General features: G+C 37.3%; 1 protein-coding gene across 5 annotated transcripts in view; it reads right to left on the bottom strand.

Annotated features, from left to right (window-relative positions):
* Positions 1–265: 265 nt before the first annotated feature.
* Positions 266–15,605, bottom strand: part of ERG (ETS transcription factor ERG) — a 129,554-nt gene continuing 114,214 nt past the window's right edge. For all 5 annotated transcript variants that reach the window (XM_052673818.1, XM_052673819.1, XM_052673821.1 and 2 more), the window contains 5 exons: positions 14,964–15,035; positions 8,298–8,363; positions 7,877–7,933; positions 6,123–6,170; positions 266–2,758 (listed from right to left, as the gene is read on the bottom strand). In XM_052673818.1, the coding sequence (XP_052529778.1) occupies positions 2,238–2,758; positions 6,123–6,170; positions 7,877–7,933; positions 8,298–8,363; positions 14,964–15,035 (764 nt within the window). In that variant the 3' untranslated portion in view covers positions 266–2,237. The remainder of the gene's footprint in view (positions 2,759–6,122; positions 6,171–7,876; positions 7,934–8,297; positions 8,364–14,963; positions 15,036–15,605) is intronic.

The raw sequence follows: 15,605 nt of genomic DNA, 5'->3' as shown, positions 1-15,605 counted from the left end.
GGTATGAGCTGATGTGGGTCTCTGCAGTAAGCACAGCCTTCTGTGGAAAGCTACTTGTAAATGTTAGTGCTAATTTTGCACCTTCAGCAGGTGTTGCAAAAAAACAGGAGCCATGCCATTAGGCACCAGATGTAGTTTTGGGGCCCAGGATACAACCTGGGAAGCTTCTAAATTTAGAACAGAAAGAAAACATCCTGCCGTTTGTAAACAGCCAAAATGGATTGCAATGACAAATTAACAAGCTACTATACACTCCAGTCTAAAGTAAGGAATAATGGAAGTTATTCATTATTCATTTTATTTACTAATAGTGATACAGTACGTATTAATAGGAAGGGGGCATAGTAATTCAACATACGTGTCAGTATGAAGATACATCTCAGGTTGAGATTATACTGCATAATCTGGCGGCAACATAAGATAATTTCTGGGTGACAGGATTCTTCCTTAGAGGCCTCCTTTAGATTCATTTACAATCTTGGCCATGAAGATGTCAAAGAATTGGGAATGGTTGCAATCTCTGGGCGAAAGAAGCTTAGGAACAGGAACGGCAAGGCTCTATTACAAAGGACTGCAAACATTTTTGCAGAATTTTCTGGAAAAGAAGATTCATAGCATCTGTCCACATTTAATTTATGCTAAGCATTGTTATTTGGTCCTACATTTAACAGATTTAATGAAACAAAAATTTAAAACAAAATGCCTTTTAACTTAGTGGGAAGAAGATCTGATAGGTGTGTCAAGTACTAAAAATGCAAATGCGAATGCAAACTACAGTGTCAATCTGAATTGCCATGCTAGGCCAAGCTTATTTTATTACATACATTCTGCATTCTAAGTACTAATATATTCATAATGTAAACATTAAGCATACAGAGTTAAAATTCAAGGCCACAATATTTTTGATTGTCCCTTTTTGTGTCTTTGGTTGGCCGAGATCAACTCGTAGTGTATAAATGCATAAGTTATATAATAATTATATAAAAAGGAAAAAATAACATTGACTTGTATACTTCATTCTGACAAACGCACAGCGTTCGCGACTCAATAAAGAAAAACTGGCGCCCGCCTAACAAAAATACTTAGATGATTTCTGATTTTGGCAGTCAGGGGTTGTCTCTTGCTTTAGCCAATGGAAAAGAAACCCCCCTAATAATGATGAGGTTCTAACTGGTTAACTTTTAAATATCAAATACAATTCCAGTTTTACTTTTTTTAAAAAAAAAAGAGATGCATATTCTGATTTCTGACTTCTTCTGCTTTTCCCTTTTTCCATTTTTTTTTAATTACTATACAAACAAGTCTGTTTCTCCTGTAATACTGGGAATGGTATGATACTGAGCAAAATGTTTCACAAGTCCAAACAAGTATTTCTTCATAGTCCCAACACTACTAATTTTTCAGTCTCTTCAGTCTCTACTGGTAAAGAAGTTTGTTTCCTCCCATTCTCACCACCTTTTGTCCTCCTCCGTCTCCTTTCTGCTTCCTCTGTCAGGTGCAGGCCTCTGATCTACAGTCATACACTTTCCCTTCTGCACATTCTCATTTCCAATGTTTGGCTCAGGGTTCTTGTAATACTGTCAAGGAATCCTAAAGTTTGGGTTGTCTTCACAGTTTGAGTAGCAGATAACGCTCTGATGAATGGAATGCATTTGATTTTAATCAAAACAATGCTGTCATATTCCAAATCAGCTTCCACACTGAGTCTATGTTGATATGTTTCTATTTTTTAAATAAAGGTAGGTGGTTGTTGTTTTTTTTTTCTTTCCTTTTTAATCCTTTTCTCCCTCTTTTGTAATGATTCATATATTGTATGTTAGGTCACTATAGAGTTATTGTTACATTGCTGTAGTATAGTCCCAGGTTTTTGCATTAGCAAGATAACAAACTTTACCCATAAGCTTATCAACTTTTTAAGACCACTAGCTTTCATAGGTTTTCCTTATCATTTCATGCTTTTACCTACAACAGTCCATTGTTGTTTGGTCCACAGAGTCGATGCCCATATACATTACGTTTTAGTATCTTAATACTTCTTGAATATCTCCTTTAAATCCCTACTGCAAAGAGTCATTTTGAAATTTACTTTTAATGTGTTTTTCTCCCAGGCAAACCTTCACCTGTCTCTTTAGGCACTTTTAATTCATGTACTCTGATAGAGTTCATTGCAATTCATCAGGGACTGTATCCCAGTGAGCAGTGTTTTTGCTTTTTCTGGTGTTTCTTTCTTTCCCCACTTAGTAGTAGGTGCCAAGATGAGAAGGCATATGAGCAGCTGGCAGCCTTGTATTGGGGTAGATACCTCCGGTTGGTGAATTCCAGTATGGATTAGGGGCAGCAAAAAAGCTGGACGAGGTTACAGGCAAAGCAGGGGGGTGGGGAGCTACAAAGTTCATCTTCTGAGGGTGTGCGTGGTAGGAACTCATGTAGGGTAGGTCTGATGGGTATTTGTACATGGATGATTCCGGGGGGTGAGGCTGGAGGGCCTGAGCGATTCCGTGGAAATCGAATTTGTAGGCATAGCGTTTACCATGAACTTTAGTCATAATATTTTTATCATAGTAGTAGCGAAGTGCACGGCTGAGTTTGTCATAGTTCATGTTAGGTTTGCTTTTCCTCTCTCCCCAGCGCCGAGCCACTTCGTCAGGGTCGGTCATCTTGAACTCTCCGTTGGTGCCCTCCCAGGTGATGCAGTTGGAGTTGGAGCTGTCCGAGAGAAGCTCCAGTAGGAACTGCCATAGCTGTATCTGCCCACTCCCTGTGGAGGAAACAAAGTGAAAATGTCAGGAATAATGACTAATAAGTTAAGACACCAATTCTTTCAGGCTCCCGCACATAACCCTATTAGGAAATATTGCAATGTCAGTTCCTGCTTCTTACTTGAACTAGTCCCCCTTCTCCCAGCCTATCTCATGAAATCCTAAAGAGCAGAGATAATGGTTATGTGTCATGTTTTCCCTCATCTGGGTGGCAGAATGCCATTACAGGGAAATTTAATGGTTACTTAATGTCATTCATTGTAGACAATTGATGGGGAAATCATACAGCACTTGTTTAGGAAACTAATCTCTAAAGTTCAGGACAAACAGCTTTCACTTGCGTAATATTTTGCTTGTTCTCACAGCATTATGTTGTAACTAAATGTTCTCTGCTATGGAATAAGCCTACACAAAATGGAGAAGTTTAGAGAAAGCTGGACATATGCCAAACCATATCACCCATTTGCAGCATTTGGGTAAATGCAGAACGGAAACTTATTAGCGTGCTGTTGCACTACATACAATCATAGGGCAAGACATTTGCAAGAACAGTGAAAAGGTCCATAAAATACATTCTCATACTCATTCTTTGTCAAACAAGAATTTAAATGATTACTGATCCTAATACATTAAATGTTTTTGTTTTTGTTTTTCTCCTTCCTCCGCCAATTTCGTGTCTGAAGGAAAATAATCAGTCTGCTGGCAATTTTGCAGAAGAATGTTGCCTGGTTATAGGAACAAAGTTCAGCCATTTTAGGCCATCAAAAGTCAATTATGAAGGGCCTTGCCACTGATATTCATGCTAAAAGCTTAGTATTTCTTAATAAAGCAGCAATGAAATGATGCAAAACACAGCTGAAGCAGCTTGCAAGGCAATCTGTTTCACAAGCACAATGTCAGCAGAATTTGCCAACCAGCTTGCAAGTCGTAACTTCTAAGTACATCTCTAAAAAGGATTTTCTTTCTTTCTTTCTTTCTTTCTTTCTTTCTTTCTTTCTTTCTTTCTTTCTTTCTTTCTTTCTTTCTTTCTTTCTTTCTTTCTTTCTTTCTTTCTTTCTTTCTTTCTTTCTTTCTTTCTTTCTTTCTTTCTTTTTCTTTCTTTCTTTCTTTCTTTCTTTCTTTCTTTCTTTCTTTCTTTCTTTCTTTCTTTCTTTCTTTCTTTCTTTCTTTCTCTCTTTCTCTCTTTCTCTCTTTCTCTCTTTCTCTCTTTCTCTCTTTCTCTCTTTCTCTCTTTCTCTCTTTCTCTCTTTCTCTCTTTCTCTCTTTCTCTCTTTCTTCTCTCTCTCTTTCTCTCTTTCTTTCTCTCTCTTTCTCTCTCTTTCTCTCTTTCTCTCTCTTTCTCTCTTTCTCTCTTTCTCTCTCTCTCTTTCTTTCTCTCTTTCTCTCTCTCTCTTTCTCTTTCTCTCTTTCTCTCTCTCTTTCTCTCTTTCTTTCTCTCTTTCTCTCTCTCTCTCTCTCTCTTTCTCTCTCTCTTTTCCTCTTTCTCTCTTTCTTTCTCTCTTTCTTTCTCTCTTTCTTTCTTTCTCTCTTTCTCTCTTTCTTTCTCTCTTTCTTTCTTTCTTTTCATTTTTCCAAACCAGAAATGTGGATATAATAAACAAGCTTTTCTTTACAAAGCTTAGTGGTAAATTATAATATCAAGATAGATTAGCATCTGAAATCCATTAGCAGTTTATACTTCAGTGCAACTAAAATCCATATTCATTTAAATTATACTTATCCAAACTGCCCTTAATGAATTTCTTCTGTTCCATTAACATGCATTAAATAAACAAACAAACAAAAGAATCTGTGGTATGAGCAAGGCATGCAAGTTTTAATACACGAAACATAACAAGGGGATTAGCCTTTGAAAATCAATAAACAGTTCAGCACAGGACAACGCACAAATTTTTGAATAAGCAATCCAACATATGTTCTAACATAAACACTTGCCTTCCAAATGTAATATATAGTCCTATGAAAATAAATGGTTGCTGTCAATTTCCTTTTAATGAGAGATTAATTCCACCAATTTATAAACACTTAAAACATGTTAAAACACAGGAATGATGGTGTGTAGAAATGCCATACCCAAATGCTAAAAATGTATCCCAATCCAGAGCACTTTAGTGTCTTCCAGAGTAATGAAGGATACCAAATGCACACTTGGTAAAACTATAAAAGCCTGAGACATACAAATTAAAGGGAGGTAAGCCCTCACAACCACTTAAGGTCAGTGTCACTTGGAAATCCACCTCCTGAGGCCATTTGGAAAAAGTCATTCTTAATATTTAATATTTTAGCTGCTTTCCTGTGCAATGCTAAACTGTCTAGAAAGTACTCTAATCTAGAACCATGGCTGCTGTCACTTGGGACAAAATGAAAGGAAATGTAGCAGTATTTCAGTAAATTCATGCTTGGAAAGGCAATAAAATTGTTGTGAGATCAAACATTGTTGCTCAGAGTTGAAGAGACCTATAATGTGGAACAAGTAACACTGTGCCCTTTGAGTATTAAAGAAAGGGAAAAAGGAAGTGGCACTAACGTCAATTTATTGTGGCAGATAACACTGATGTATGACCAGAGTTCGTCCTGCAGATTGCAGATTCAGAGAAACAACAGTGAAATCTGTCCAGTTCATAATCAGTTTTATTAACTTGCCAGGAAGTTTATCCATCTTCAGCTAAAATACAAGGACTACAAGGACCAGCTCACAATGCACATAGTTACCACCTTCTTATCATGAGAGACCATTTCTGAAGTGTCTAACCCAATTATTCTTTGCAAATAAATTCTGTTTTCCAATTTTTCCCTGTATATTTTTGCTGACTTCTGTTATGCAGCCAAAATATTGTACAGGTCAAGGTCAGCATGTCATTGGATTGTGGATTACAGAATCTAGGACATGCATGACACAGCCTGGTAAAAAACTCATGCCATTCTGGAGGGGTTCCTGAAGGACAGCACCTAAGAAAACTCCCACTGTTCAAGCAACTGAAGTGAATTCCTATTGATATGTTTGGTAAAATGTAATGAGATATCCAACTGACTGAATATAACCACATATTCTAGGATGAGATGAGTAGCTCTCTATTGAGAGCTACAATAACTATATCCCAATGAATACAATGGCAACTAGGACACCTAAGTCCTATCTAGTTACTCTATGGCACTGGAATTTATGTGCTTTAATGTGTGAGCTTAGTCCCATCCTTAAGTAATTTAGAAACCTTCAACGTGTTACGTAACATAAGCTGTCACTGAATCGTACTAAAGATTAGTAAAATTTGTCACATCAACTTCAGAGTCCAGACTTAAAATAGGAGTGGGGATGCTATTAGAGAAGAAAAACTCTCATAAATCAACAAAACCTCGCCTCACCTGGATTTGCAAGACGGCTGCTGGTTGGTCCTAGAATCTGATAAGGATCTGCAAAATTGTAAAGAAAGATTTAAAACCATGTAACAACATCATATATTTTAGGCGTCATTTTTTAATCTTGTAGGAGTCAGAAAGTGCCACGTGAAAAGCAGATCGAACACTGAGTAAAGTGGCTTCTATCTCTGCATCACAATATTTGCAGGTTTTCTCTCAAAATTGGGTGTGCAAGCAAACAGTTGCAAGGGATATATATTTCCTTTTCATTCTCTGTATTACTGTGCACAAGTACATGTTCAGACACACTGTAAAGTTGGTCTAGAAGTATTCGGATTCCTATTTAAACAAGATACCCTCTGGGACTATCTACCCTTGTAACCTGCTAGGGCCCATAGGCCAGAGACCTAGTGCTAAATTTGGCATAGATGGATGAAGAGGTGTTCCTCCTCAAAGACTAGAGACCTCTTATCTTGTGGGGTTACATCTGTTCTCTTCGTACCATTCCTAGGTTTTTCTCTGCCAAAACAGCCTCCAAAAGAAAGTGGAGAGGGCATATCTGAACCCATGCAAAGTGGCCGTGTTGGCTCTTCTTCATCATCACAGTCCAGTGAGGGATCTCCTATATTAAACTTGTGATTAGGGTTTTCCAAATTCCAAAACATCTCAGAGCTTTCCTCATGGGATTCCCTGTGGAAATTCAATCTGAATTCAACCTGAATTGAAATAGGAATGACTGTAGGAAAGCCTAAGCTATGGATATGGATGATAAGCACAACCTGAAGCAGAGCAATAATGTCAGTGGGCTGTCTTGTCTCCAGACAATTGCTCTCAATCATCCAGTTACAGTCAAGAAGATAATCAGCTTACATTCCTTACACGTTTAAATAATCTGTGAGGCTCACATATTTGCATTAAATGATCTCAGTACAGTACTTCCCAGGCAGCATGCATGTAAGTTAAGGAGTTGTAGTCATTCAGAGTTTTATTTAGTTGTAACAAAAAAACAGAATCATGATTTGAAATCCATGTGATAAAAACAGGCACAGAGAATTCTAGGCTAAGAATATCCTCCAAAACTTCTCTGTCATACTTCTACATTTTTGCTGTTAGCAAAAGACATCATTGACTCAGAGTGTAGTGCTTTCTAACTATCTGTCCAAGACACTTTCTGGTTTCACAATATAGGATTGAGTCCTACCCCATGAATTAGCTGGTTTGAAATGACAAAGTGAACCTATCTTGCTAAATGACTAGCCTACATTCCTACAAACCTCAGCTTTCTCTTCAGTTTTCCTATAGATTGATAATCCTTCTATTTTTCCTGTTTAATTTCAGGACTTCAGGATGTAAAATACAAATAGATTTCTGTATGTTGCAGTCCATTTTCATCTCTTTGTTTATGCATACTTTTCAGTTGTCATTATTTGAACTACTATGGAGAATAAGTCTTCTGGCTTTCTTACCTTCTACCTTTGTAATTAAACTGAATATAGGGAATTTAACAGCTTTTTCACTCTGAAAGGTTGTCATTACCATTAAACATTACTAGAAGCACATTTTAATAGGCCTGGGAGCCTCCACTTAAGATACAGCCATGCAGCCAGATCACACATGTCTGGGGATTTACTCGTCACTGTCTGGAAATCTCATTAGTGCTCTGAATCAGCTCTTGCAAATGGCTTCTGGTTGGTAGGTGAAAGCCGACCTGAATGTGTCCAACAAACCCCACCAGAAAATTCAAATAAAATAACACCCACCTAACTGAGGACGCTGGTCTTCTGTTTTGGGCACTGTTGAGGATGATGGCTGAGTAGCTGAAAATGGAGAAATCCATTTAGTTATTTTTCCAGTTTGAAAGATAGTCACTAAACCTGTGATAGACCCCAGGCCAGGGACTCCTGCTGCTCACGAGAGTAGGATTTAGCTTTTTAAGACTATCTGATCACGGGCCTGATGTAGCCTACAACCAAGGAAATTACGGCTGCCCCAATAACTTCACCAGCATTGCCTATATGCAACTACTACTGGCAACAGGTTTGCCAGGCACAAGTAAAAGTCCCTCAGAGCTGAAAGCTGAAGTAGATCCTGAGATAGCTCTGAAGTTCACTTTAGAGATTACTCTGATTGCAGCAGACGTGTATTGAGCCCACAAGTGGGACACATGAAAATTATTTTTACCTTTTGACTGAGTGGGATGAGTGTGACTCGTCCATGCTGATCTCCTCGCTTGCTCATAAGGTAAATCTGAAAAGGAAAAATACCATTCTTCATGCAGATATGGCATAAAATGTTATCTGTCCATTAGGGGCAAATTTCTAGATAACTCTCTGGATTGCAAAAATTACGGAAATAGGAAGGATACTCCTTGTTAAACACTTCATTGTCTTTATCATTTCTAATTATAACAGTACCACACTGCTCTCTGTATAGCTCTTTGGAAGTGCCTGTTTTTTTCAGATGTCTGAAGTACTTTTAAACATCTGGCATAAATACTCTGTAGAGTCCATAGCACCTTCACAGTTACCTTCCGTAACTTCCACATACAACATGAGTGTTGCTCAGGATTGTGATTCATAGTAGACTTCAGTGTGACTGTTCTCTGAACTGGACAACTCATTGATAATAGAATACCAAGTGGGTGCTCACAGCCATGACCATGAACAAAGGGAGTACAGTCCTAGAACAGGTGATCTGTTGAAATCTCTCATGGAGAAATAACAATTTATATCAAGAGATTGAAAGCAATGTGGTAAGATTCCAAGTCTGACTGCAAGCAAACCACTTTGTCTTATAAATATAGCAGTCAAAGAAACCATAATCTGAGCTTTCCTTACTGAAACAGCAGGCTGTATGGCAGTGATCCCTTGAGCTGGGTGCCTCTCAAGATTGCTCCTTGAGGTCAAGAGATCCTTACTCACTTTGCTGGTTGGTCTCTAAAGGTGTCTGATTTTTGTTAAGATTTAACAACTTAACTAATCACTGTGACTCATCATCATTATAAATTATCAATCTACTTACTATAATGAACTAAATTGTTGCTATATCACTAAATGTACATGAGTGTTGGGTTTTGCCTGTGACACCTTCCTCAGCCAAGGACACCAAGGTATGACATACACAGTGTACTATGGACAATTTATGTTTGAGCTTTGTGGGAAAAGTCTCCCAAAAGGTCAGAACTCAGACCAAGAGTAAACTGTGTAACATTCCCTTCCAGTCTGTGTATGTAACAGTATTTTCTTTTAAGATAGACTTCAGTTGATTTACTTTGCCTTTCTTTACTAGTCTGTTGCTGTTATCCCTTGAGATTAATCAAAGTTTATAGGTTGAATTTGAGAGTTCCTTTTTCTGCAGGCACATGTGAGACAGCAAAGGCATAGTTTTGTCTAAATCACTGTGACATGCTCTTTGTGTTCTTACTAGTTGTCACTATTGTAATGCACTTTATTATCTTTTTCCTTAATGCTATTCTTCATGCTTGCAAGCCCTCTTTTCCCCAGGTGCACTGTCTGGTCTAATTCTCATTATTCAGAATCGAGATTTGTGGGGTAACTGATTGCTGCACTATACCATTTTCACTTCTTTCTCTTTTACTCGTTATTTCAAACTTGAAATAATTTCTTTCCTTTCACCTTCCCCTCCCCATCCCGGTAGCCTCGTAGATCTCTAGAAACATAGAATGTGAAAATACTGAACACGCTTCAATATGAAGTACAGATGTGTATACATATTCTTATATCTCTTATGAAAAGGTGATAGGTTTTGCGTTGTGCTTTTTTTTTTTCCTTTTTTTTTTTTTTTTTTTCTTTTGCTCCATCAATTTAAATATACCTTTCTATTTCTTGGGAGAAGCTGCTAATTTTATGTATCTAAATTCTCAGTTGCCTTTTCCCTTTTTTTTTTTTTTAAAAAAAAGCTTACCTGTTACTTCTATTTTAGTTAAATGGTTTAGTATATAAAAATGAAGAACCTTGAACATAAAAGCTTTTTTCATAAACTATATGAAGTAAAGTTAGACATTCATTTTACCCTTTGAAATCTTTTGCAGCTGCCTGTGCTTTTCTACATCTGGCTTAAACATACCACCTAAAATTGCTGCCAAGACCATGGAACCTATGTAGCCTGTCCAGGATCCCAGCAAGGTAGCCATACCCTCCTCATAGAACTAAATTGGTGTAGACGATCTGATTGTTAACAGTGCTTGTGCTTTATTTTAGAAATGACTGTAAATTAAGCCAGTTGGGAAGTAAAGAAACAGTCCCAGACTGGCTCTGTGCACGCCAGATTGTTGAGCTCTCTGCCCGTTTTCAAGCACTCTAAGCAGGAGAATTGAATGGAAATAAAATGTAATGTGAAATTCACAACCAAACTGCTCTTAATTTATTTAGTCTGTTTGGCTTAAGAAGCAGACTGGCACTACCAGCCTCATCGTCTCCAGGAAGCTTACAATTCAAAAACTTCACTATTGTTGACATACTCCCTTTATCTTTGTACTGTATTTAAATAACTAGTATCTTTTTATCTTGTATTTCTTGAGGACTATTCCAGAGTCTTTTTCAGAAACTTAGAGAAAATTGACTCACACAGGCACTCATTTCTGAGCAGAAAACTGGTGTGAAGGTGAATCTTAACATGCAGATGTCCTGGCCAGGATCAGATCAAGACTTGCTTGGCTGGAGATACCTCACGGACTGAAGACTTTCAGAAATTTGGAAGGATTTGTGTCAACTTTCCAGAGCTTTCCAAACTCAAACTGTACAGAAAGGGATGGCTTAGCCATGGTGCTGATTGCAGAACAGTTTTCTGTCAGCCCTGAGTTTCAACAAATATCTTGCCCACTCCTGTCTTTCCTTGCCAAATTTCTGTTTCCAAAGCAGCCAGTGGAGATACAAGCAAAATTACCAAAAAACTTTTCTGTTTCTTCCATTTCCTGGCCCCAAAGGCTACAAATATGGAAAAAAAAAGATCACACAGAAGGTATGTGCTCCCACAATCTCTCCTCTCCTCTCCTCTCCTCTCCTCTCCTCTCCTCTCCTCTCCTCTCCTCTCCTCTCCTCTCCTCTCCTCTCCTCTCCTCTCCTCTCCTCTCCTCTCCTCTCCTCTCCTCTCCTCTCCTCTCCTCTCCTCTCCTCTCCTCTCCTCTCCTCTCCTCTCCTCTCCTCTCCTCTCCTCCCCTCCCCCTCTCCTCTCCTCTCCTCTCCTCTCCTCTCCTCTCCTCTCCTCTCCTCTCCTCTCCTCTCCTCTCCTCTCCTCTCCTCTCCTCTCCTCTCCTCTCCTCTCCTCTCCTCTCCTCTCCTCTCCTCTCCTCTCCTCTCCTCTCCTCTCCTCTCCTCTCCTCTCCTCTCCTCTCCTCTCCTCTCCTCCTTTCTAGGTCTCCAAATAATTAAAAATCTGTACACTGAGAAGGCTGTGTGATGCTGCCTACTTGTACTCAGTGGCAAGTACAGCCCTGAAATAAATTTGGCATAAATTTAGTACTGTGAGAAAATTTTGCCTTTTAATGCAACACATCATAAGATGTTGTTCTGTCTACATCCTCTCAATTAAAAGAAAAATCCAGTTATCAGCCTTGCTTGAAATAGCACAACATTCCAACTTCATTCTTCATTCGTTATTGTGCCTTGATAAACATGTTGCTATCCTAGATAAGCAGATCTGCTCATATTCATGGGATGTTAGTACAACATGTTCTTATCTTGGACAGATCTTTGATGGGAATTATTCTCTTTGATGATACATGTAGACAAACCTATATTAGGTCTTTCTGAGCTCCTGATAGCTTCACTGTATTACTTCTAGCTTGCTGAAACATCATGTTCTGTTGTAAAGGTGACTGAAGAAATATGTCTTTGTCATTGCAGTTTATTATGAGCCTTGCTCATTTCCTATTTGCTATTGTGGTGCTTTAACAATGGTAATATTTGATTACCTTCTCTAAAATTGCATCTCAGGATTTGGCTAATTGCCATTTAATCTTGTTTATATCTCCCCCAGCCATTACTCTCATTTTTGACCTTTTTCATGTCTTCAGGTACTTGTCCCCAGAATCTCTCTCTATTGCTCTTCTATGAAAGGAATTTTTTTATGGAAAAGCTTATTTTGCCATCTAGTTGAAACATGATGTTTAATAGGAAAGGCCAAGGAACAATTTAGCAAAATAGTTTCTTGACAGAAAACTGAATTCCTGCAAAAATATTTATGAATGAATGAATGAAAATTCTGACCTTAAAGACATTTGCCAAAACTCTATTATAAAAGATAATATAATACTTTCAAAATTGTATGATGATTTATTGCAGAAAATGTTTAGTTAGGATATCCCAGTTCACAAAGAATAATAAAGACACTCTCTACCCAAACTACAAATTCCACTATAAATTGTGTCAATACAGAAAGATGCTTTTATCATAAAGCATTTTATTTTGTAGATGTCAGGATTTTTTACTTGGTTAAAGACGCTGAAATGAAGGAGTTCAGCATATCTGATATGGGATTTTTTTACAACACTTTTTACTTAGAAGAAAACTGTTATTTTATTTTCCATTACAAGTCAGGATGAAACAAGTATGGAAAATATAATTTTTCACGTATAGAAAAAACAATTTTTGTCAAATATCACTGGAATCATACCTATAATGTATAACCTATAAAGTATTCTTTCACAACAGACTCTCACCTGTTATGTTTATTTGCTAATGGACACCAAGGTCCACCTGGTCATACGTTACTTACTCATTCTCATTGGAAACTACTGAGAACTTTGGACATCCAGAACTATATTGCATAGCTACAGTGAAGTTTCTGTCTGTGCTCTGTCTTCTCATCTATATTCCAGATTCCTCTGAGCAATTCAAAGTTTCTAGGTGCAGTAATAACTTGTGACCATGTTTATTGAAAATATCTGTAACATTTCTAAAATTCTTTTTTCTAATATTGAGATGCAAGTAAAGCAGGCAATCTGTGATATATAAATATATCGTTTTTCCTCATCCTCAGATCCTGAGTTGAACAAACTTTTATATCTTTCAGCAGGCTCAAAAGATTTTCCATATTCCCATGTCTTACTCTAAGCACCATCTAATGCTGCAAATAGCCTTTTTGATAAGGGATGATTAATGTAGCTTTCCATACAAGGCCATAGTTCTGTTTTATTTAAGGGCACAGTCAGATTTCCCATATGACGCTCCACTATACTCTTTCGCATGTTTACTCTTTTCACTTCAGACAGCAACTAGAGCACTGGCTTCCACTGTGCCATAAATGAAGTTGCCTATGGTTAGCTCTTTTGTGATTGAAGAGGGTTAATTTGAGATCAGTAAGATACACAAATAATTTGTGCATTATGCTGCATTTATCTTGTATTTTCAGCTGCTAGCATATTCTGAAATCATTTATCTCAAATAACACCTCTAGGCTTCTTTACAAGGATCCTGCAGAAGAATCTTTAAGTTTGAGTAACGTCAAAATCTTATGCTATCTCCAAGCACATTTGATTGGATCCTTTTTCCCATTATTAGTAGCTATCATAGCAGAGAATGGTAAAGCACCCAAAATTTAAGCTTTTTTTAAGTCTTGCTATCAGGTTAATTGGCCAGTTCTTGATCTGTGAAAAGATTTTATTTCTTACAATTTGCTAACTTAACCCTTATTGTAAATAGCTGTGGGACATCTTGGTAAATTCCTTATAAAAGTCTGTTGCCAAATATATGAATTAGATTGGTGGTCTCTTTTTCATTCACTAGGGCATTTTTATTGATGAATAAATTTAGTAGAAGAGTTTATTTTCCTACAAATTAAGCAGGGTGGATTTATTCATTTGACAGTATAGTAGGTGTTTCCCTCTTTTTAATTCATCAATTAACAAATCTATGGTCATGCATATACACATGTATATAAATGTAAAACCAAGTTACTTGTGTATTTTTCCTGAATTATACCATGCAGCACTGACAAGACATAGATAAAATATTTGGTATTGAAAAGTTTCTAATGAGAGAAAGTATCTTTTCAAAAGAGCTCAGTCAGTTCTAGTGTATGTCCCTTCAGAACACTTGGATGTATGCCTCTGGCTCAGTAATGGGTTTCCTTTAAATTCAGTATTTTGTTCCAACTCCTTTCAGTGTTTTACAGTACTCTGTACTTATTACTGGAAAAACAAATGTCCAGGTCAGGGAGTTTTCCAACATCATTAGTTGTGAAGGGTGATGCAAAGAAAGTTTTTAACTTCACTGCAATGTCCTCATCTTTTTAATTATTCCCTCTAGCCTTTCACAAACCAGCACACCCACAATATTTCAATGGACCTCACACTTCTCAGCACTGAGAACATTTTTGTGGCTTGTTTTGATTTATTTAAGCTCCCAAATTCATGATCAGACATATCAAACATAAATAAAAAGTAGATAGCAGAAGATGTATGTATCCAGTATTTTTAATATACTGAAAACTGAATAGATTTCTATTCAGAAGTTATTAAGAAGGATATTGTTGCTTCCTTTTACAAGCAGGAAGGTGAAGCACATTGAAAAGTGACTGCATTGGTATCACGCAGCATTGGGATCACACAGCAGAGCACAACTCCAATCATACTATCCTCTTTTGCTTTGAATACTAGAAAGCATTGCTTCAAAGACAGAGGAAAGACGAAGACACAGACCTAGTAAACGTTTTCTATTTAATTATCTTACTTTACGCAATGTTATATATGTAGTTAAAGATATATAATTGTGTACGTGTATGTATTCATAATTTAGCTTATCATTTATAAGAGAAAACAGAAAGAGTAGAGAAATACATGGTTCAAGAGATTAAATGAGTAGTATAAAAAGTTGTCATTGTTCATACCTGGCCTCGTTGTTATTCTTTGTGTTGCTTCTGGGTAAACTGATGTATTTGGAAAAATAAAAGTGGCACCTCCTAAGGAGAAAGAAGACGTAACATCTGAAGATTCATTTTCATGGTCTCTGATTCCACTAATATTAATAATTCCCTCTTCTAGTGTATCTGAATAAAGACTACGAATAAATATTTTATACATTAGGAATGTTATATGACTTCTGATAGTTTTTGCACTTGTGTAAACCCACTCAAATTACTGGATAAATTCTGTGAAAATCAGTGTTAAGGGGGGAAGAGAATTAAGTTCAGTAAATCCCTTCTGCCCTCCCTACACATCTTGACCATGTGTGCAGGCTGTTCCTTATCTTCTGAAATAAAACTTCTTTTCCTCCTCTTTATTCATATATGACTTCCCGAACAAGTTCATACAACGGAGACTGCAGCCCTGGGCCAAATCCTATTCAGTGGCAATCTTCTCACAGACCTTGGTGGTCTCTGGGCTAGACTCTCAGAAACCCCATTAAAAATATTGAACTTGATGATATAAAATGGTACCAAACTTATCTCGGGAACTGAAATTGCCTGAACTACATCAACACACCTCTAATGCCCATTTCTAGGAATGTGAAAAGGGCCACAAGGAAGTTA

This window comes from Tympanuchus pallidicinctus, unplaced genomic scaffold (genome assembly GCF_026119805.1).
Source record: "Tympanuchus pallidicinctus isolate F22 unplaced genomic scaffold, pur_lepc_1.0 scaffold14, whole genome shotgun sequence".
Classification (NCBI taxonomy): domain Eukaryota; kingdom Metazoa; phylum Chordata; class Aves; order Galliformes; family Phasianidae; genus Tympanuchus; species Tympanuchus pallidicinctus.
Note: the sequence above shows the minus strand (reverse complement) of the source record. Positions and strands in the feature narration are given on the sequence as shown.